Below are 22,056 nucleotides of genomic sequence, written 5' to 3'. Positions count from 1 at the left end.
ACAGCAGAGAAAAGAAAACTATTGGGTTGACCATTCCTAGGCCACCCTCCCGCCTAGACAGGTAAGTTACATTGCGTTTGATCAGGTTCAGCCTACTTCCCCATAACAGTTGGAAAAAGCAGCTGTACACCCTTGCATAGAGAGATACTGGCAAGATACAGACAAAGCTGACATATAAAAAAATTGGGACCAGGTACGTTTTGATCAAGTCAACCCTCTCCCTCAAAGAAAGCTTCCATTTCTTCCAACTTGCTACTTTGGCATTGGCACACACCAACCTGCTTTCCCAATTTCGATGACCATAGTCACCAGGACCAAATTTGATGCCCAACACTTTAATTTCCTGCTGGGGCTCTGGGAAGGCATCCGGAAGTTCGAAGCTTTCACCTTCCTCACCCATCCAGAAAACTTCACTCTTTTCATGGTTGACTTTAGAACCAGAAGCCTCCGTGTACTGCTCTATCATAGAGACCACCTCCTGCGCCTCCTCCGTTCCAGAGACAATAACAGACACATCATCGGCATAGGCCACGACCTTCAAAGGTGGCACACCAGCAATGCCCAAAGGCACCCCGCACAAAGATCCACTCTCTAGCCTTCTTATGAAGGGGTCGATTGCGAATACATATAACAGGGGGCTCAGAGGACATCCCTGGCGCACACCAGAGCCAACCTCAAAAGGCCGTCCAACCCAACCATTAACCAGTGGGAAGCTCTCAGCCCCTTTATATAATGTCTTCAGCCAATCTATAAACCTCCCCTGCAGGCCGTATCTACCAAGTAGCAAATACAGGTACTCGTGATTGACTCTATCAAAAGCCTTCGCCTGATCCAATGCCAGCAAGTACTTTCTCCATCCAGCAGCCCTGCATCGTTCCAAAGCCTCCCGGACAGCTAAAACCGCTGAAAAGGTACTTCTACCTTGGACCGAGCAGTGCTGATGACTGGACAACAAATCGCCTGCCACTGACGACAAGCGCCAAAAAAGAATCTTCGCCAAGATCTTTCTATCAACATTGAGAAGACTGATGGGGCGCCAGTTCTCAATCATTGAGGGGTCTTTACCTTTTGACAGAAGAATCACAGCGGATTGCCTCATGGAGGGAGGGAGCGAACCCTCTTCTAGACAGCTGTTATAAACCTCCGCTAAAAAGGGAGCCAGAATGGACTTAAAACACTTGTAGAATTCAGCTGTCAACCCATCTGGCCCAGGCGATTTTTGGGTAGCCAGCTTCTCTATAGCATGAACTACCTCATCCACTGAAATTGGTTCTGTCAAATCCATCAAAGGCAATGTACCATTTCCCAATCCTGGAGTAGAATCCAGAAAGCTTTCCATCTTGTCCCGACAAAGGTCCTTTCTTCCCAGAAGGTCTGCATAATATGATCTGAAGATCTCCAGGATCCCTGATCTGGACTTCACCAGGGAACCCGTACTATCCCTCAGGCCTATGACCGTCTTAACTGCTATGCCTTGCTTACAGTTCTGGTAAGGATCAGGCGAGTGATATTTTCCATAATCCCTCTCCAGAACCAAGGAGGCATGCCGGTCGTATTGACACTTTCTAAGAAGAAACTTCACCTCAGAGATCTCCCCTGGATCTCCTCTATACGAGACAAGACGATCAAGCTTCCTCCGCAAATGCTGGTAGGCAATGTACATACCAAGCTGCTTCTTCTTACTTATGGCCTTGAAAAGTCCAATCGCCCTTTGTTTCACAAGCTCCCACCACTCTGACTTAGTGCTGCAAAAGTCCAGAATAGAAACCTGTGCCTGGAAAAAATCCTCAAAGGATTGTCTTACCTCTACGTCTTCCAGGAGAGCCGAATTCAGTTTCCAGGTACCCCTTCCCCTGGGTGGAGTGTCCGAGGCATTCAGAGTCACAGACAGCATACAGTGGTCAGAGAACTCCACCGCCCTCAACTCAGGAGCCGAGAAAGCAGAGTTCTCCTTTAAAAAAAACCTATCTATCCTACTCTGACTATTCCCTCTCTGAAATGTGAATCCCGTGCTGCCAGGGCAGTGCTTAATATGCACATCTACCAGGCCTGCTTGTCTCACCATATCTCTAAGAAAAACGCTATCATACGCCAGCCTGTCTATGGAGCCTCTCCTGTCTTCAGGCCTAATTATGGTGTTAAAATCACCTCCAAAGACAACCTGCTGGGATGTAAAAAGGAAGGGCTTGATCTCTGTGAGGAGGCATTTCCTGCCCCATCTTGACTGCGGTCCATAGATATTAATCAGACGCAAGTCCTGCCCCCTAACAGAGACGTCCAAGACCATGCATCTCCCAATCTCTACCTCAATTACCCGCCGGCACGTTACCATATCGGTTTTAAAAAGGACCGCAACTCCGCTGCAGGGCTCTGCCGCAAGAGACCAAAAGGAGGGACCGCATCTCCACTCCCTTTTTGCTAGATGGACATCGGCCAAAGTATTGAGCCAGGTCTCTTGCAAAAATAAAATCTCGGCATCAAACTCGCTGAGCAAAAATAAGGCAATATCACGAGCTCTTGCAGATTTCATGCTGGCGACATTAATGGTCGCCACCTTTATCGGAGTGGGAACTGCCATCAGGATGATTGGGGTAGTCGTTTCTTAACCTTTGCCACACTCTCATCACCAGAAACAGCTCTCTTCAAACTACATGACTCCCCCTCATCCATGGATGATAAAGAAAAAGATATATCAGACATCCCATCACCTGACAAAACTGAAAAAGGGTTACCAGGAGGAACCCCTCCTGGGTCCGACTCTGAGGAAGAAATAACTACTTTATTTGTCTTCCTCTTCTTCTTTTTCTTCCTCCTAAACGTCTCCCACCCCTCATCATCTGAATCCCCCTCAACAGAGGGTGAGACATGGGATATGGACACCCTTCCATCCGCCCCACCCCCATCCAGCACCCCCACATTCCCCTGACCACGTTTGCGCTGCCGAGGGACGGGGACTGGAGGCTGAGAAGGAAGATCCGCTAAACCTGCCCCCCCAGCAGCCTCCGCTAGTCTGGAGGACCTACGTACAGCAGGAATAGGGACAACCACATGGGGGACAGACTTAGGGACCACATCACTAGAGGGAACAGAATCTGAAACAGAAGGAACTGACACAGGAGGGACAGACTCAGGGACAACATTACCAGGGGGAACAGAACCTGAAACAGATGGAACAGACACAGGAGGGACAGACTCAGGGACAACATTACCAGGGGAAACAGATGGAACTGACACAGGAGGGACAACAACAGTTACAGCGGCCTCATCCTCCTTATCCAGCCTCTGCAGCTCAGCCTCCAATCCTTGCAGGTTATGTAAAGCCTCTGGACACTTACTGTAAGGATGGCCAAGCTGTTGGCACAGATTGCACCGAATTTGGGTACAATCTTTCGCCAAGTGGTCCAGACCCTGGCATAGCGAACACTTTTTACGGGTGCAGGTAGAGGCAAAATGGCCCTTTTCACCACATTTATTGCAGACTTTGGGCTGTCCCTGGTAGAAAATAGTCAGCCGATCTCTTCCCAGAAAAGCTGAGCAGGGCAGATGTTGGACTACATTGCCCAGCACCCCCAGTTTTAGTGACACCGTCCAGGCCCCTGTCCATTTCCCATGCTCATCCAGGACCTTCCGCAGTGGAGTGAGGACCTCACCATATCGGCGTAGCCATACTATCAAATCAGCCTCTGGTATGGATTCGTTACGCACCAGGATGGTCACCGATTTTATCAGAGGCTGCCTGGAAATCACCTTTGGCACCAAACCACTCCACTGCGAAAGGCCCTGGCACCTCCTATGTCGCTCCCAAAATAAATCCAACCCCTCAGGTTTTACAAAAGACAAATCAAATTCATAACTCCCCACTGGGCAAATCAAAGCAAAAATATCCACAGCTTTAAACCCCATTTCCAAAATCAACTCTGCCACCCTCCCCCTCACTGGTGGGGTCCCCTCCCCCTCCCACTTGAACTGAACCACATTCCTCCTCCTATACCCACCACCAATCCCACCACCAAACCCCCCTATATTGTGACCACCAATATTTACAGTATTCCCCCCACCCTCCTTGGTGCGACTCCCCACAACAGACGCATAACTCCCCATATTCCTCCCAGCAGAAGAGATATTTGTGTGTTTTGAACTGTCTGAGACATCTTTAGCAGATATCGATTGTACAGATTTGGTCTGTACAATCGATGAGTCTTTCCTCTGAGCAGAGAGAGAAATGTCATCTTTGTTTTTCCCAGCAGTATTAACCCCTTCACCATCACCTCCACCACCCACCACATTCATTGTTTTATCATGACTGTCATTGTTAATACTTGCTGGTATATTCACATGTCCTGCAGTCTTCCCAGCAGTGTCAGTTCCCACTGCTGTGCTGGTGGAATCTTCAGCTGGCCTGTTCTCTTCCATCAGGACAGGACTTTCTGCAGAGGACAGTGCAGGCTGGACTGACACATCCATGGCTTCCATTGCACATGGTGCAGTATTCTGATCCCCTCCCCCATCAGCATCAATCAGCTCTGCTGGAACACAGAGAGGCTCAGGTGAAGCAATCACATTGCAGGTGTCAGACACAGTGTGTGAAACACATGCAGCAAATGTGGTAGTGGAACTACAGGTCTCAGCACATGCGGGTGCAGCAACATCCATGTTCAGGGGATTTGGTGCAGGTTCATCCTCATTCCCTGGCTGATTCTTCTGAACATCCTCCGGGACCTCTGATGGATTATCAGACATTACAAACTTGTCTCCTCTCAGGGGGGATTCCATCCTCTGGATGAAGGTCAGGGTGCCATTCTCACTCTCAACCCCCTGGCTGGTTGCCGCCGGCGACTCCAAGGCCTTACATGGGGGGAGAGGAGCAGAGGCAGATGGACCCGGGTCATCCATATGCTGAGGCTGATCCACGGAACATGCTGAGGACTGGCTGACAAACCTTCTCTCGTTTTCAAACTTTTCTTTAAATGCTCCACTTTTTTCTTTTAGTTTTCCCAACAATAAAGTTTGCTGCTTTACTTTTTCCTCTAATTCCTGTAGCTCAGGCTTCATGGCGGTGCGATTCTTACTCCAGGCCTGGAAGTATTTGGCTTTGAAGTTTTTAAGCTCCACTCTCAAAACTTTAAGTTTCTCCTCCGCTCTCCCAATCGCCCTAAAGCGATTAACAACCTTAAGGCTGAAAACGCTGGCATCCATACCAGGGCCCGGACCTACAGTCAGATCCTCCACCTCCTCCTCACTGGGCCCCGTGTCATCAGGGGGATCCATCTCAGGGCCTCCCCCAGGATCAGGCATTATTCCTGGGCCAAGCTAGCAGGCAAGGCCCAGGCTTGAAAAATGGGTGGTTCTCACAGAGAGCTCTTTGGGTGTGTCCTCCTCCTCCTTCCCACTGACCACCAATGTAAGGAACATTCTTCTCACTGATCACCAATGTAAGGAACATTCTTCTCACTGATCACCAATGTAAGGGACATTCTTCCCACTGATCACCAATGTAAGGAACATTCTTCCCCCTGATCACCAATGTAAGGAACATTCTTCTCACTGATCACCAATGTAAGGAACATTCTTCTCACTGATCACCAATGTAAGGAACATTCTTCTCACTGATCACCAATGTAAGGAACATTCTTCTCACTGATCACCAATGTAAGGAACATTCTTCTCACTGATCACCAATGTAAGGAACATTCTTCTCACTGATCACCAATGTAAGGGACATTCTTCTCACTGATCACCAATGTAAGGAACATTCTTCCCACTGATCACCAATGTAAGGAACATTCTTCTCACTGATCACCAATGTAAGGAACATTCTTCCCACTGATCACCAATGTAAGGAACATTCTTCCCACTGATCACCAATGTAAGGGACATTCTTCTCACTGATCACCAATGTAAGGAACATTCTTCTCACTGATCACCAATGTAAGGAACATTCTTCCCACTGATCACCAATGTAAGGGACATTCTTCTCACTGATCACCAATGTAAGGAACATTCTTCTCACTGATCACCAATGTAAGGAACATTCTTCCCACTGATCACCAATGTAAGGAACATTCTTCTCACTGATCACCAATGTAAGGGACATTCTTCTCACTGATCACCAATGTAAGGGACATTCTTCTCACTGATCACCAATGTAAGGAACATTCTTCTCACTGATCACCAATGTAAAGAACATTCTTCCCACTGATCACCAATGTAAGGAACATTCTTCTCACTGATCACCAATGTAAGGAACATTCTTCCCACTGATCACCAATGTAAGGAACATTCTTCTCACTGATCACCAATGTAAGGAACATTCTTCTCACTGATCACCAATGTAAGGAACATTCTTCTCACTGATCACCAATGTAAGGAACATTCTTCTCACTGATCACCAATGTAAAGAACATTCTTCTCACTGATCACCAATGTAAGGAACATTCTTCCCACTGATCACCAATGTAAGGAACATTCTTCTCACTGATCACCAATGTAAGGAACATTCTTCTCACTGATCACCAATGTAAGGGACATTCTTCCCACTGATCACCAATGTAAGGAACATTCTTCCCACTGATCACCAATGTAAGGAACATTCTTCCCACTGATCACCAATGTAAGGAACATTCTTCTCACTGATCACCAATGTAAGGAACATTCTTCTCACTGATCACCAATGTAAGGAACATTCTTCTCACTGATCACCAATGTAAGGAACATTCTTCTCACTGATCACCAATGTAAGGAACATTCTTCCCACTGATCACCAATGTAAGGAACATTCTTCTCACTGATCACCAATGTAAGGAACATTCTTCTCACTGATCACCAATGTAAGGGACATTCTTCTCACTGATCACCAATGTAAGGAACATTCTTCCTACTGACCCCCGATTAATAAGGATTCACTGAGACCTGAAAAATACTTCAAAGGTGGATAGTTTGATAAATATTTGGTAGTAAACTCCAAACTTGTGAGTCTTTTAGTATTAATTGCTTGAAGAAACTTTGACAGGAGAGAGGTTTAGGGTCACATGATACTCCAAAATTATCAATTGCAACAGACCTCTCACTAATCTTCTTACAGCAGCCTTTCCTGGAGGTAACAGTGAACCGGCAGTATGTCTAGGACTCTATCAGAGCAGCACCACCTTTGGTACTTAGATCCCTTCTAGAGAAAGCACACCAAAAGTCCACAGCAATGTCTTTACCCACAGTGTCTTTGGAGCTGTCTGCCACCCAGCCTCCATGGGTAGATCCTCAGTGAGGGAGATAAAAAGATCCTCCTCCAGACCCAGGACTTCAGAACAGTGCTCTCCAGCAAATACTCCTTTAATAATCTTCCTTGGACCCTCACCCCAGCTCCTGCTGTGATCCAAACTGCAATCTCCTGTCTCAGAAACTCTCTTCTAGGGGCAGCAGCCCCCCAGGAGCCTGGAACTCTCCCCGAAGAAGAAAGACACTCCCCAGAGCTTCCAAAACATATATATCCTCCCCGACCACCTTCTGGATGCCTCCTTCCATGGATTGACTGGGGCATGATAAATATTCCTACTGCTCATCTGAACCTCACTGCCCTATATTGTAGAAACTTCTTCCAAGGACAGGTGGGAGAAATCAAGCACCTAGCTTAGGAAGCTCAGGATAAAAACAATCAATCACTGCTCCACTCACTACAGCGAAGCCAAAAACAACATTTACCTAGCAGCCTAGGACGGTCCTACATTGATTTATACAGCCCTGGTTCTCGCACATTGCAGAGTACATAGAAGCATTTACATTAGTCCCTGCCACTAATGTTCTTACAACCTTATGTCCTACTGCAGCACCTTGAAGCAGCTGGAAAAGGCGCACAAAAAAGAGAATATACAAACTCCATGCATCTGTGGTGCAATCTAAACTCAGGACCCCAGCACTGCAAGGTCACAATGACAGCCAATACCCAACTGGACTGACCCTTCAGGGGAAAGCCTTGGTGAGAACAATGATGACCTGACACTATCATACTGTTCGTCCAGCTTGGCACGGATTGCCTATCTAATATGAGGTCATCCTGAAAAAATACATCACTTGAGACTCAAAGCGGAACTCAGAAGTGCTCTAACAAGTGTTAACAAGTGTAAGAGCAACACAACTGTCACCCCTGATAACCCCAGAGAAGGCAGAAGCCAAGTCTGTCCAAGGAAGGGAAGAGCGATATATAAACAAAGGACATGGCACTGTACATTGACCCAGCAGGCCTCATCCCGGGATCTGTGGATGGCTCATCTAAGGATGTGTAGATGGTGATTGTATACCGGGATGTCAGTGATATGAGGGGCAGGCTTTGTCCTCCTTGGCCACTGCTGTCCACAGATAGTGATATTATAATATTTGGTGACAGATCGGCGCAGAGCCACCCTTTTCCTTATGTGGGCTTCAAAGATGTCCACCTTAAGCAGCAAAATGCACCAACCCATAATAACTGAACTTCACCTTACTGAAGCCAGACCCCAACCATACGGATGCCAGTTGTTTTGCATTTTGTATTGCACTTCAATTCATATTTATAACACTCTTGAGCTCCTGAGGGTTGTACCCCCTTCAAGACCATAAAACTCTTCACCCTGAACCCGGAAGAAGAGAGCGACATACATGTATGTCGTGTCGGGGTGCCTGTACAAGCCGCCCGCCCACAGTACAAAGCGGTGGGCAATCCGTCAGTGGTTAAAGTCCAATGATTTGTCAAAATAGACCAGCACAACGTGTTATCCATAGAGTAACATGCTATACCGCTTGTGGTAATGAGCTAGCATGAGTGAAAGCGGAACTACATTTTATCTGAGAACCTCGATTTCATTCATTTTTAATACTCAAAGCAAACGCAAACTTCCCTATCCTTCCACGTCTCCATTCATCCTTCCACTTCCACATCCATCCATGTCTCCATCCTTCCACTCCCCCATCCATCCATGTCTCCATCCTTCCACTCCCCCATCCATCCATGTCTCCATCCTTCCACTCCCCCATCCATCCATGTCTCCATCCATCCATGTCTCCATCCATCCTTCCACTCCCCCATCCATCCATGTCTCCATCCTTCCACTCCCCCATCCATCCATGTCTCCATCCATCCTTCCACTCCTCCATCCTTCCACTCCTCCATCCATCCATGTCTCCATCCTTCTACACCCTCATCCATCCATGTCTCCATCCTTCTACTCCTCCATCCATCCATGTCTCCATCCATTCTTCCACTTCAACATCCATCCATGTCTCCATCCTTCTACTCCTCCATCCATCCATGTCTCCATCCATCCTTCCACTCCTCCATCCATCCTTCTACTCCTCCATCCATCCATGTCTCCATCCATCCTTCCACTCCCCCATCCATCCTTCTACTCCTCCATCCATCCATGTCTCCATCCATCCTTCCACTCCCACATCCATCCATGTCTCCATCCATCCTTCCACCCCCCATCCATCCATGTCTCTATCCATCCTTCCACTCCTCCATCCTTCCACTCCCACATCCATCCATGTCTCCATCCATCCTTCCACTGCTCCATCCATCCATGTCTCCATCCATCCTTCCACTCCTCCATCCATCCATGTCTCCATCCATCCTTCCACTCCTCCGTCCATCCATGTCTCCATCCTTCTACTCCTCCATCCATCCATGTCTCCATCCATCCTTCCACTCCCCCATCCATCCATGTCTCCATCCATCCATCCACTCCTCCATCCTTCCACTCCCCCATCCATCCATGTCTCCATCCTTTCACTCCTCCATCCATCCATGTCTCCATCCTTTCACTCCTCCATCCATCCATGTCTCCATCCATCCTTCCACTCTTCCGTCCATCCATGTCTCCATCCATCCTTCCACTCCTCCATCCATCCATGTCTCCATCCATTCTTCCACTCCCCCATCCATCCATGTCTCCATCCATCCTTCCACCCCCCATCCATCCATGTCTCCATCCATCCTTCCACTCCTCCATCCTTCCACCCCCCATCCATCCATGTCTCCATCCATCCTTCCACACCTCCATCCCTCCATGTCTCCATCCATCTACCCATGTCTCCATCCATCCTTCCACTCCTCCATCCATCCACGTCTCCATCGGTAGCGGCTGGTGCTTTTTTTTTTTGAGGGAGGCAGAGCAAACAATGCACCCACAGCCACAGAAACCCCAGTGCTTCCAGTTTAGCTACTGAGCCACTGTGCTGTCCTTGAGGGGTAATAAATAAGCGCAACGAGAAAAAAAAACCTGCACAAAACACAAAGTACGGCACCGACCAAATCCGAAAGCATTCGTCATCACATGACCTCCATTGTCTTTCCTATCGCAAGTCTAGGTCACAGGTTCCACTTGAGGGACAGGGGCACTCCAAGTCTGGCAGTTCAGGGACAAGAGTTCCACACACTGACTAATAATATGAAATAAGTTCATCACTTTCAGATTCAAAGTATGAACACTTGTAAAACCATAGACTGTGCCACTTCATAATTATGGAAATCAATCCCAGATTCTAATGTGTTGTTCATTATAGAACTTCAAACTTGTGAAAGTCCCTCCTGGGGAAAGTTATGTCAACAGCTTTGCTTTCTCCCTCCGAGGAATTAATTGCTTGAAATGTATCACTATCAGATTCATCACGTCTATTCCATGCATGGTCAGGCCAACAAAAAACTTTCTGCTACCCCCATGATGGACCTACATGGATACGTTGGATGGATTATTTAATTCCCAATACAACAAAGATGTATGCCCATTATTATGGATGAGGACCTGTCCCGTAAACACTTGTGTTAGGTAGTGCGGGTCTAACTTCATAATGCCCCTTTCACACGGGGGCGGTGCGGCCGTCGGCGGTAAAGCGCCGCTATTTTAGCAGCGCATTACCGTCGTTTTAGCGGCGTATGCGGCCACTAGCGGGGTGGTTTTAACCCCCGATAGCGGCCGAAAAAGGGTTAAAACCCTGCAGCGGGGCTTTGCCGGCGGTATAGCCGTGCTGTCCCATGAATACACCGCTCCTTTCACCGCTCCAAAGATGCGGCTAGCAGGACTTTTTTTATCGTCCTGCTAGTGTGAAAGCCCGGCCTTCCCAGTGTAAAAGGGGCCTAAGAGAGTCATTTGGTTGCTTAAAGTTGAGTTCCACCCAAAAATGGAACTTCCGCTTTTCTCAACCCCCCCCCCCCCCCTCCGGTGTCACATTTGTCACCTTTCAGGGGGGAGCAAATACAAATACAGATATTTTGCTCCCACTTCCGGGCATAGATACCCACGCCAACTGCGGGTATCTACGGTACTTCCCTCCCCCCCCTCCCGCTGTCTTCTGGGAGACACAGAGATCCCAGGAGACAGCAAGGACCAGTGGGAATGCGCAGCGCAAGTCGCGCATGCGCAGTAGGGAACCAGGAAGTGAAGGCGCAAGGCTTCACTTCCTGATTCCCTTACCGAAGATGGAGGCGGCAGCACCCGATAGCCGAGGGACAACATCGCGGGTGCCCTGGACAGGTAAGTGCCCATATTTTAAAAGTCATCAGCTGCAGTATTTGTAGCTGCTGAGTTAAAAAAAAAAAAGAAGTGGCGGAACTCCGCTTTAAGGCAGTGTTTCACAACATGGGTGCCGTGGCTCCCTGGGGTTCTATCTGGACTACCCTGGGAATGTGGCAAGCGCGGGACCCAGTTTGCCCTGGATCAGTATGAATAAGCGCTGCACAAAACTGTTGCTGCAATATAAATCCTGTATAATAATATTAATGAGCTGTCAGAATGCAGGCAGGTCAGCCACCAGTCCCATAACAACCAATGACACGATAGGGGGGAGAAATCTTCTGTGCTGCAAAATCTCCCCCTCCCCCCTCCATCTTATACTTACCTGAGTCCAATCCAATCCAGCAATGTGCACGAGAGCAGCCGCTCTCACCACTGTCTCCCCCTTTATTGGGCAGATTGAAAGCAGCGGGAGCCATTGGCTGTTAATAAAATGCTGTGCCGAGCAAGCGGCGGGTGGGGCCGAGCCGCCCACTCTGTGTCAATACATGCAGGCAGGGTGGCTCGGAAGCGAGCACGCATGGGTGCCCCCATGGAAAGCGACTTTCCATGGGGGGTACTCCGTGGAGACTGCAGAAGAAGAGGATTGGGGCTGCTCTGTACAAAACCATTACACAGAGCAGGTAAGTATAACATGTTTGGTATTTTATTCTATTTTTTTAATGACACTTTAATGTCGCTTTAAGGTCTGCCAACCATTATGTAGTGAGCGGATCTGGAGGAAAGAAGGGAAAGGGGAGACGTGATTAAAAACCTTTAAATACATTAAGGGGGTGAATAAGGTTCAGGAAGGAGGTCTCTTCAATATGAAACCAAAATCAAGAACGCAAGTAAATGACCTCCAACTAAGACCGTTCACACTGAATGCATTTTTCAGGCATTTTAGCGCTAGAAATAGCGCCTGTAAAGTGCCTGAAAACTGCCTCCTATGCCTCCCCAGTGTGAGAGTCGAGTGCTTTCACACTGGGGGCGGTTGCGCCTGCGGGATGTTACAAAAAGCCCTGCAAGCAGCATCTTTGGGGAGGTTTGGGAGCGCTGTATACAGCGCTCCTAAATCGCCCCTGCCCATTGGAATGCATGGGCAGCGCTTCTGAAGCACCTGGAGTGTGCTTCGGAAAGCGCCCCGCAAAACCGGGGAGCTTTCAACCTTTTCTTCAGCCGCTAGCGGGGTGGGTTAAAAGCGCCCCCGCTAGCGGCCGAAAATCGCCACTAAAAAGGACGGGAAAGTTCCGCCAAAACTAGCGCTTTACCACTCATGCGGCGCAGCCCCAGTGTGAAAGTACCCTAACTGCGGGAAAATTCAAAACTAATTTTTGAAAGTATTATTTCACTAAAAGGGTGGTTGATGATTGGAAAAAAAAACTACTACCAGTTGAGGTAGCGAGACAGTCAACAGTAAGGCTCGGTTCACACAGGGCGCGACACGACTTGCCGTGCCGCGACCTGCCGCGACCTCAGCGGCGACTTGCAAGCGACTTCTGTATAGAAGTCAATGCAAGTCGCCCCGAGGTCGCCCAAAAGTAGTACAGGAACCTTTTTTCTAAGTCGGAGCGACTCGAGTCGCTCCTCTTAGAACGGTTCCGTAGTACAGAACGGGGGCGACTTGTCAGGTCGCGGCGCGGCAAGTCGTGTCGCCCCCGTGTCGCCCCCTGTGTGAACCGAGCCTAAATGGCTTCAAACATGCTTGGGATAAACATAGATCTATAGTCAGACAACAAAGGTAATGAAAAAAAAAATAAGTAAAAAACAAGAAAAACAACAAATAAATAAATAAGTAAAAAACAAACAGATAAAATAAATAAATAAATAAGTAAAAAACAAACGAACAAAAAAAAACTAAATAAATAAATAAAAAACAAGAAAACAAAAAATAAAAAAACACCAACAAAAAAATAATAAATAAATAAAATGGGCAGACTCAATGGGCTACTCAGTCTTTTTTCTGCCCGTCACTTTTCTATATTTCTAATTTGGATACAAATCGATTGGGCTAGTTTAGGTAGGTCATTTTGTTTATACTGTATCTAAAGTTGATCACACAGATTTTGTACCGTGTACAGATAGGACACAGATTAGACGAAGGTATGTCATTCTGCACCTAGGATTATCCAAATGACCAGGGCCGTCTTTGTGGGGGCCCAAAGCGGCTGCCCCTTGAGCCTGCGAATAGTCGATACGTGAATTCGGGCGGGAGGAGCCCAAGAAAACGTTTGCCCGGGGTCCAATCAATATTAAAGGTGGCCCTGCAAATGACAGCTGTATATACTTATCCACCATGAGTCCTGACACCAATCACAGGTCCAATCAACCGGCATTCATAATATCTCATCATCAGCACCACTAGAAACCATATAATACAATGATATTCCCGAACTACCAAATGTGTGCGTTTTTTTTTTTAAACAATATTTTGCAACACTGAAGGAAATGTCAGAACCCAGAAAACATATAAAGTGAAGGAATTGCTGCGCTAGGAACCTAAATAATGTGCCAGATGAAGTGCAGAGGGGCTCAATAAAAGAAGCAATGTTCAAAGGTCAATATACGTCCAATCCTAGGCAGTATAAGAAACGTATCGCATGCCCTGCGATTTCTTCGAATAACATTTACAGCATATACCTATATGGGGGAATTTTTTTTGTATGCTTTTATATGCTGTTTAGGATTTCACCTATTCCTTCAGGATTTATTGCAGTTGTAGTGCACCTTCCTTTGAGCACCGTTTTTCACTTCATTCTGCACACCATATGGATATATTTCCTATCACTGTTCTACGAAGAATCATTTGAGTGTTTTGATATACCTTTATTGTCTTATTGATACACTTTTATTGTTTTATTCGAAAAAAAATCACAGGGCGTGCGATACACTTTTATACTGCCCAGGGTTGGATATATATTGACCTTTGAGCATTGCCTCTTTCAACCATATCTTTTATTGAGCACCTTTGCACTTTATTGATACACTTTTATTGTTTTATTCGAAGAAATCGCAGGGCATGCAATACATTTCTATACTGCCTAGGATTGGACATATATTGACTTTTGAACATTGCTTCTTTTATTGAGCACCTTTGCACCACTAGAAACAATTTATCCAGTCCAGAAACAATGTATCCAGTCCAGAAACAATGTATCGAGTCCAGAAACAATGTATCGAGTCCAGAAACAATGTATCCAGTCTAGCAACAATGTATCCAGTCTAGAAACAATGTATCCAGTCTAGAAACAATGTATCCAATCCAGAAACAATGTATCTAGTTTAGAAACAATGTATCCAGTCTAGAAACAATGTATCCAGTCCAGAAACAATGTATCCAGTCTAGAAACAAAGTATCCAGTGTAGAAACAAAGTATCCAGTGTAGAAACAATGTATCCAGTCCAGAAACAATGTATCCAGTCCAGAAACAATGTATCCAGTCCAGAAACAATGTATCCAATCCAGAAACAATGCATCTAGTTTAGAAACAATATATCCAGTCCAGAAACAATGTATCCAGTCTAGCAACAATGTATCCAGTCTAGAAACAATGTATCCAGTCCAGAAACAATGTATCCAGTCTAGAAACAAAGTATCTAGTCCAGAAACAAAGTATCCAGTCTAGCAACAATTTATACAGTCTAGCAACAATGTATCCAGTCTAGAAACAATGTATCCAGTCCAGAAACAATGTATCCAGTCTAGAAACAATGTATCCAGTCTAGAAACAATGTATCCAATCCAGAAACAATGTATCTAGTTTAGAAACAATGTATCCAGTCCAGAAACAATGTATCCAGTTTAGAAACAATGTATCCAGTCTAGCAACAATTTATACAGTCTAGCAACAATGTATCCAGTCTAGAATCAATGTATCCAGTCTAGAAACAATGTATCCAGTCCAGAAACAATGTATCCAGTCTAGAAACAATGTATCCAGTCTAGAAACAATGTATCCAATCCAGAAACAATGTATCCAGTTTATAAACAATGTATCCAATCCAGAAACAATGTATCCAGTTTAGAAACAATGCCAATTAGATGTCTAGGAAGCCACATTGTATTAATAATAAACATCTACACTGATAGGCAGCTCACTGGGTGATAGATTGATCGATTAGGGTTGATTTACTAAAGGAAAATACTGTAGGCTGCTCACTTTGTAAGGGATTTTTCATCCATAGCTTAGTGAATGAGGTAAAATTTACACTTCGCAAGGAATACCCAATCAAATGCAAGAAGAAAAAAATGCATTTTGTTGCTTGCACATGATTGGATGATGGAAGTCAGCAGAGCCTGACCTCATTTACTAGGCTCTTGGGGGGGGCGGGGGGGGGGATGCTGTAAATGCCTATTTGCTTTTAGTAAATGACCCCAAATTGTGACTTCATTTCACAGATGGATGTCCCAATTCACAGCTACTCCAGTAGCCATCAATGACATCACACATGCAGCAATCCTTCCCCCCGACAAATGTGATCCATACAATCTGCGCACATTACACCGATATGAATTCTTCACAAGTATACCAGGATCTGCTGATATTCCCAAAAACGATACAAAGCATATATAGACATATAGAGCCAGGTCACCCCAGAACACAAGAAACCCCCATTCTGTGCGCATTTCCTGCACCACATTCAGAATGCGCTGCAGGTTGCGATCGGCAGCGGGTGTCAATGTTAGGGCCAGGTTCACATCTATGCATGTGCAGTCAATGTGTTTTTTTTGTTTTGTTTTGCAGTGCTTTTTGCAATGTTCCATGCGCCTTTTTTTTTTTTTATGCATTTCAGGTTTTTTTGGGAAGTGTTGATGTTGCTAGGAGGAGGGTGTCCGTTGTCATGTAGGAAAACGCACCAAAAACACATGTATATGCCTTTTCCATGCATTTTTGATGCAATGCTATTGAAGTCTATGGAGCCACTGTGCTGCATATAAAAAGGTCCCTGCATTTTTCCCAAAAAAATGCATTGCAGGAAACTACATAGATGTGAATGGGACCCAAGGGAAAGAAGGTTAGCTGCTTGCCGACCACCCGCTGGCACTCTGTGTTGAATGATCATGGGTGGCCGGCGGGCATCGTGTCCACCGGACCCACTGATTGGCTTCTCAGATGCCCCAAACTATGAGTCATTAGAGGGTCAATGAGAGATGCAGAGCTGGAGGTGTGTCTCTCTGTGTCTGTGTAAATCCAGGAAGTGAACAGGCAGCAGTTTCAGCTGCCCACAGTTAAAATGGCTACCGCCAGACTCAGTGGAGGGAGATTTCTGCAGCATATTTGGCAAGTACAGAATCACAATATTTATAAAATAATATGCAAAGTGGTTGGAGGGAAGCTTCAGAATGGCAAAGATGTATTTATTACAAATTATGTGAGCACACTGCAGTTCCTCTTTAAAGCGGAGTTCCACCCAAAAATTGAACTTCCACTTTTTTCGGGAAATCTTACCCCCCCCCCCCCCTTCCGGTGTCACATTTGACACCTTTCAGGGTGGAGCAGATACCTGTCTAATGCATGTATTTTGCTCCCACTTCCGGGTATAGATAGCCGAGCCACCCACGGGTATCTACGCCACTTCCGGCGCCTTCTCGCCCCCCGCTGTCTTCTGGGAGACACACAGGTCCCATAAGACAGCAGGGACCAGTGGGATTGTGCAGCACGAGTCGCGCATGCGCAGTAGGGAACACTTACTGATTCCCTTACCAAAGATGGCGGTGCCTCCACCCGGGAGACGAGGGACGGGTCGACTTCGTGTGCCGACATCGCGGGTGCCCTGGACAGGTAAGTGTCCATATTTTAAAAGTCAGCAGCTGCAGTATTTGTAGCTGCTGACTTTAAAAAAAAAAAAAAATTGGTGGAACTCAGCTTTAAGTGGTTAAATGGACTGCGGTGCGTTTCTGTGGATCTGCAAATGCACAAAAATAAAATGCATCGCTACGAACCTAGCCTTACTGAATGAAATGCCCAAATGCTGGTCGCAAACGCAATGCAGTTGCCTGCACTGGATCGCATGGTACAGTAGTAGTGCCATGCGATCCAGTTCCTGTGCATTTTATGAAAAGTGGTGCATGCACTACTTTTGGGGTGGTTCCGGCATGACTTCAGCTGATTCAGGGCTGAATGGGCTGAAAAATCGCACAGCACCTAGATCACTGTTGAATCGCATAGGAATGCACAGCGCGGCCCTGTGCGAATCGTGGTGTGAGCCGGCCCATAATACAGATATTCATTCTGACATCATCGATTGTTTATAAACATTTTACTAGAAAACTCAAAACATCCTTGCGAGTCGCATCTTATTTATATAGTATTTGTAAACAAACAAAACAATAATAGAAATAAGGAAGAGATAATATACTAATAATAGAAACACTGAAGAGATCATTCACTAAATATAATAATGTACAGAATTCCTCATTCTTGGGTTTGATTCATGGAAACTAAAATCATGCAGAGATCAGCTTAAAAGTATAATTAAAACCCAAATTTTCTTTCAAATTTGGATGGAGTTGGAGCGGTGAAAACCTCTGTTTGTTTTTATGTTGTTTGTACCCCACTGGGGAGATTTACATTCTCTTCCTGTTCTGTGGACACAACAGGAAGTGAGATGCAGATCTCCCCAATGTGAGGTCTGTGCCCCTCTGGTGATAGTTGTCCCCACAGATTCCATCTCTGGTGGCCGACCAAAACTTTGCTTCCTCCCCTGAATCTCATTCCCGGTCACAAATGGTCTCCGGGACAAATCCAGAGGAAGTTTCTCCCCAATGGGGACCCAGAAAGCAGTAAAAAAAAAAAAAAAATGACAAGGGCTTTAAAGTAAAACTAAAAGACAAAACTTTCTTTTTTTTTTGGTTTTGGATAGAGTGAAGAGGGATTAGAACGTCTGTGGAGTTTTTATGGCTGTCTGTTCCCCTTCTTCCTCTCTATAGTTCCCCATTTATTATTATAAATTAGAATTAAACTAAAAACAAAACCCTACACTTTGGGTTGTCATCAATACAAGAGCGGAAGGGAAATCTTCCCATGGGGACACTAGTTCTGGTGACACTCGGGGATTCCCTGAATTTGGAGGGATTTTTAACCAACTCCTGTCTTGTCTAAGGGACAGGAAGTGATGGGAAATCTCCCCAATGGGACACAGATGACAATAAAATGAGGGGGGGGGGGGGTTATAATCGTCCTTTAAGGTTCTTTCACATGGACTGCACAGAGGGGGATCTAATAGAATATGGAGCAGTTCTGCATGCCAACAAATCAGCTTTTATCTTTATTTTTCATTGTATAGTAGTGTGATTATTGACATAGAGCTCAGATACATTGTATACAGAGTTCATGTATATATATAGAGCTCAGATACATTGTATACAGTGTTCATGTATATATAGAGCTCAGATACATTGTATACAGAGTTCATGTATATATAGAGCTCAGATACATTGTATACAGAGTTCATGTATATATAGAGCTCAGATACATTGTATACAGTGTTCATGTATATAGAGCTCAGATACATTGTATACAATGTTCATGTATATAGAGCTCAGATACATTGTATATAGTGTTCATGTATATATAGAGCGCAGATACATTGTATACAGTGTTCATGTATATATAGAGCGCAGATACATTGTATACAGTGTTCATGTATATATAGAGCGCAGATACATTGTATACAGTGTTCATGTATATAGAGCGCAGATACATTGTATACAGAGTTCATGTATATATAGAGCGCAGATACATTGTATACAGAGTTCATGTATATATAGAGCGCAGATACATTGTATACAGTGTTCATGTATATATAGAGCTCAGATACATTGTATACAGTGTTCATGTATATATAGAGCGCAGATACATTGTATACAGAGTTCATGTATATATAGAGCGCAGATACATTGTATACAGAGTTCATGTATATATAGAGCGCAGATACATTGTATACAGTGTTCATGTATATATAGAGCTCAGATACATTGTATACAGTGTTCATGTATATATAGAGCGCAGATACATTGTATACAGAGTTCATGTATATATAGAGCGCAGATACATTGTATACAGAGTTCATGTATATATAGAGCGCAGATACATTGTATACAGTGTTCATGTATATATAGAGCGCAGATACATTGTATACAGTGTTCATGTATATAGAGCTCAGATACATTGTATACAGAGTTCATGTATATATAGAGCGCAGATACATTGTATACAGAGTTCATGTATATATAGAGCGCAGATACATTGTATACAGAGTTCATGTATATATAGAGCGCAGATACATTGTATACAGTGTTCATGTATATATAGAGCGCAGATACATTGTATACAGTGTTCATGTATATAGAGCTCAGATACATTGTATACAGAGTTCATGTATATATAGAGCGCAGATACATTGTATACAGTGTTCATGTATATATAGAGCGCAGATACATTGTATACAGTGTTCATGTATATAGAGCTCAGATACATTGTATACAGAGTTCATGTATATATAGAGCGCAGATACATTGTATACAGAGTTCATGTATATATAGAGCGCAGATACATTGTATACAGTGTTCATGTATATAGAGCTCAGATACATTGTATACAGTGTTCATGTATATATAGCTCAGATGCATTGTATACAGTGTTCATGTATATATAGAGCTCAGATACATTGTATACAGAGTTCAAGTATATATAGAGCTCAGATACATTGTATACAGTCCCCATGTATATATATATAGAGCTCAGATACATTGTATACAGTGCTCATGTATATATAGAGCTCAGATACACTGTATACAGAGTTCATGTAGAGATCAGTTACTTTGTATCATTATATGTAACATGAAGTGCACACACGTTTCCTGGATATGGTGAGCACTCCAGCAGACACACATACTCCATGCAGATTGTAATTCCTGATCTTTCATCCAGATGGGACCCCTCACAACCCCCACCCCCCCCCCCCCCCCAGAGGACTCCTCACTCTTCAACCCCCAGGACCCCTCATCCTCTCGAATCCCCCCCCCCCCAGGACCCCTCACTCTTACCGATCCCCCCCCCCCCCAGGACCCCTCACTCTTCCACCCCCAGGACCCCAGAACACTCACAGGGTGGCGGTCTTGTTGGGGATCAGGGCAGGGTCGGGCACCTCCAGCAGGTCCTCGTTAGTACATATCACCTTCTTCCTCTGAGCCCCGGTAGAAGTCACCCCCCCATGTTTGGGGCGCTCCAGGACACATTTGCAGCTGTGGATGAGGACGGGGCAGCTCCGGGTCCAGGGCACCAAGGACAGGAGGACCACCACCCCGACCAGGCAACTCACAGCCCGGAGACCCACCATCATCAGGGGCATGGTGTCAGCCCATCCTACCCGGTGTCCGAGAGATGCCCCTTGCGGTAAGTGGCGGAGCTCTTTGCTGCAGGTAAGTAGTGGAGAGTTCTTTGATTCTTAAGTGGTGAAGAATTCCTTGCTGCAGGTAAGTGGTGAAGAGTTCCTTGCTGCAGGTAAGTTGTGGAGAGTGCTTTGCTGCAGGTAAGTAGTGGATCGGCGTTATTTGCTGCAGGTAAGTAGTGGATTGGCGTTCTTTTCTGCAGGTAAGTAGTGGATCTGAGTTCTTTGCTGCAGGTAAGTGTCAGCTTGGGACTTCCAGGTCCCTATTCCTCAGGCTGCCTGCTGGGGGTTGGGCAGATTTGGGGTTAGCCTCCTATGATGGGACATAACGGATTGTATCCAGCCTGGGATATCCTCACAGCTCTGAGTTCTCCTGATACTGGAGCTCCGGGACCTCCTCTTCCCTCTGCACACACCCTCCTCACTCCTCCTCCTCCTCCTCCTCCTCACTCCTCACTCCGAGGAAGGATGCATGGACAGTCCAGGGGTGCAAGTCAAGGAAGGATGTCATTCCTCTACAGATGCCGCATGCAGGAACAGAGGTGGAAATGCAGAGAGTAATGGAGGAATACCCTAGAGAGGCAGATGGGGGGGGGGGGGGGGCATTTTTCTGTCCTGAGGATGTAATAAGTCCTACAAGACATTGCTCCCAATTCTGCTGATTTATTGATTACAGGTATTTATATAGAGCCGACAATTCAGACTTTACATATCGAACCTCCATATCAGTCCCTGACCTCAAGGAGCTGAAGCTGGAGGTACATTTCCTTCCCACATCCCTGAGGAGGTTCTGGAAAATAAATTGTCGGGGTATTTTATTCTGCTATCATTGGAGGTGATTTACTAAGACAATTGGCTCTTCACTTTGCAAGAAATTATTATAATATATATATATATATATACATACATACATACATATATATTGAACAATAAAAATCAGCGCAGTAGGAAGTGGCTAGGGCTGGCGTGTTAACCCAGCTTTTTGTATTCTGCTACGTTTTTTGGTTAAAAAAAAAAAAAATCCCAATAAGCCTATATTGATTGGTTTGCGTACAAGTTATCGTGTCCTCAAACTATGGGATATTTTTATGGAATTTAAATTTTTTTTTTATTATTATTATTTTTACCAGAAATATGGAGACGAAAT

At 45.4% G+C, this 22,056-nt stretch overlaps 1 protein-coding gene across 2 annotated transcripts in view; it reads right to left on the bottom strand.

Annotated features, from left to right (window-relative positions):
* Positions 1-21,277, bottom strand: part of ADGRA2 (adhesion G protein-coupled receptor A2) — a 367,830-nt gene extending 346,553 nt beyond the window's left edge. For both annotated transcript variants that reach the window (XR_013276532.1, XM_077484825.1), the window contains exon 1: positions 20,626-21,277. Coding sequence is in view for 1 of the 2 variants with exons in the window: in XM_077484825.1 (XP_077340951.1) it covers positions 20,626-20,870 (245 nt within the window). In the remaining variant the exon portion in view is untranslated. The remainder of the gene's footprint in view (positions 1-20,625) is intronic.
* Between the last annotated feature and the right edge of the window lie 779 nt (positions 21,278-22,056).

Source organism: Lithobates pipiens, unplaced genomic scaffold (genome assembly GCF_037356315.1).
Source record: "Lithobates pipiens isolate NorthernLeopardFrog02 unplaced genomic scaffold, aLitPip1_a1.2 Scaffold_162, whole genome shotgun sequence".
Classification (NCBI taxonomy): Eukaryota; Metazoa; Chordata; class Amphibia; order Anura; family Ranidae; genus Lithobates; species Lithobates pipiens.
This window is presented reverse-complemented; position numbering and strand designations above follow the sequence as displayed.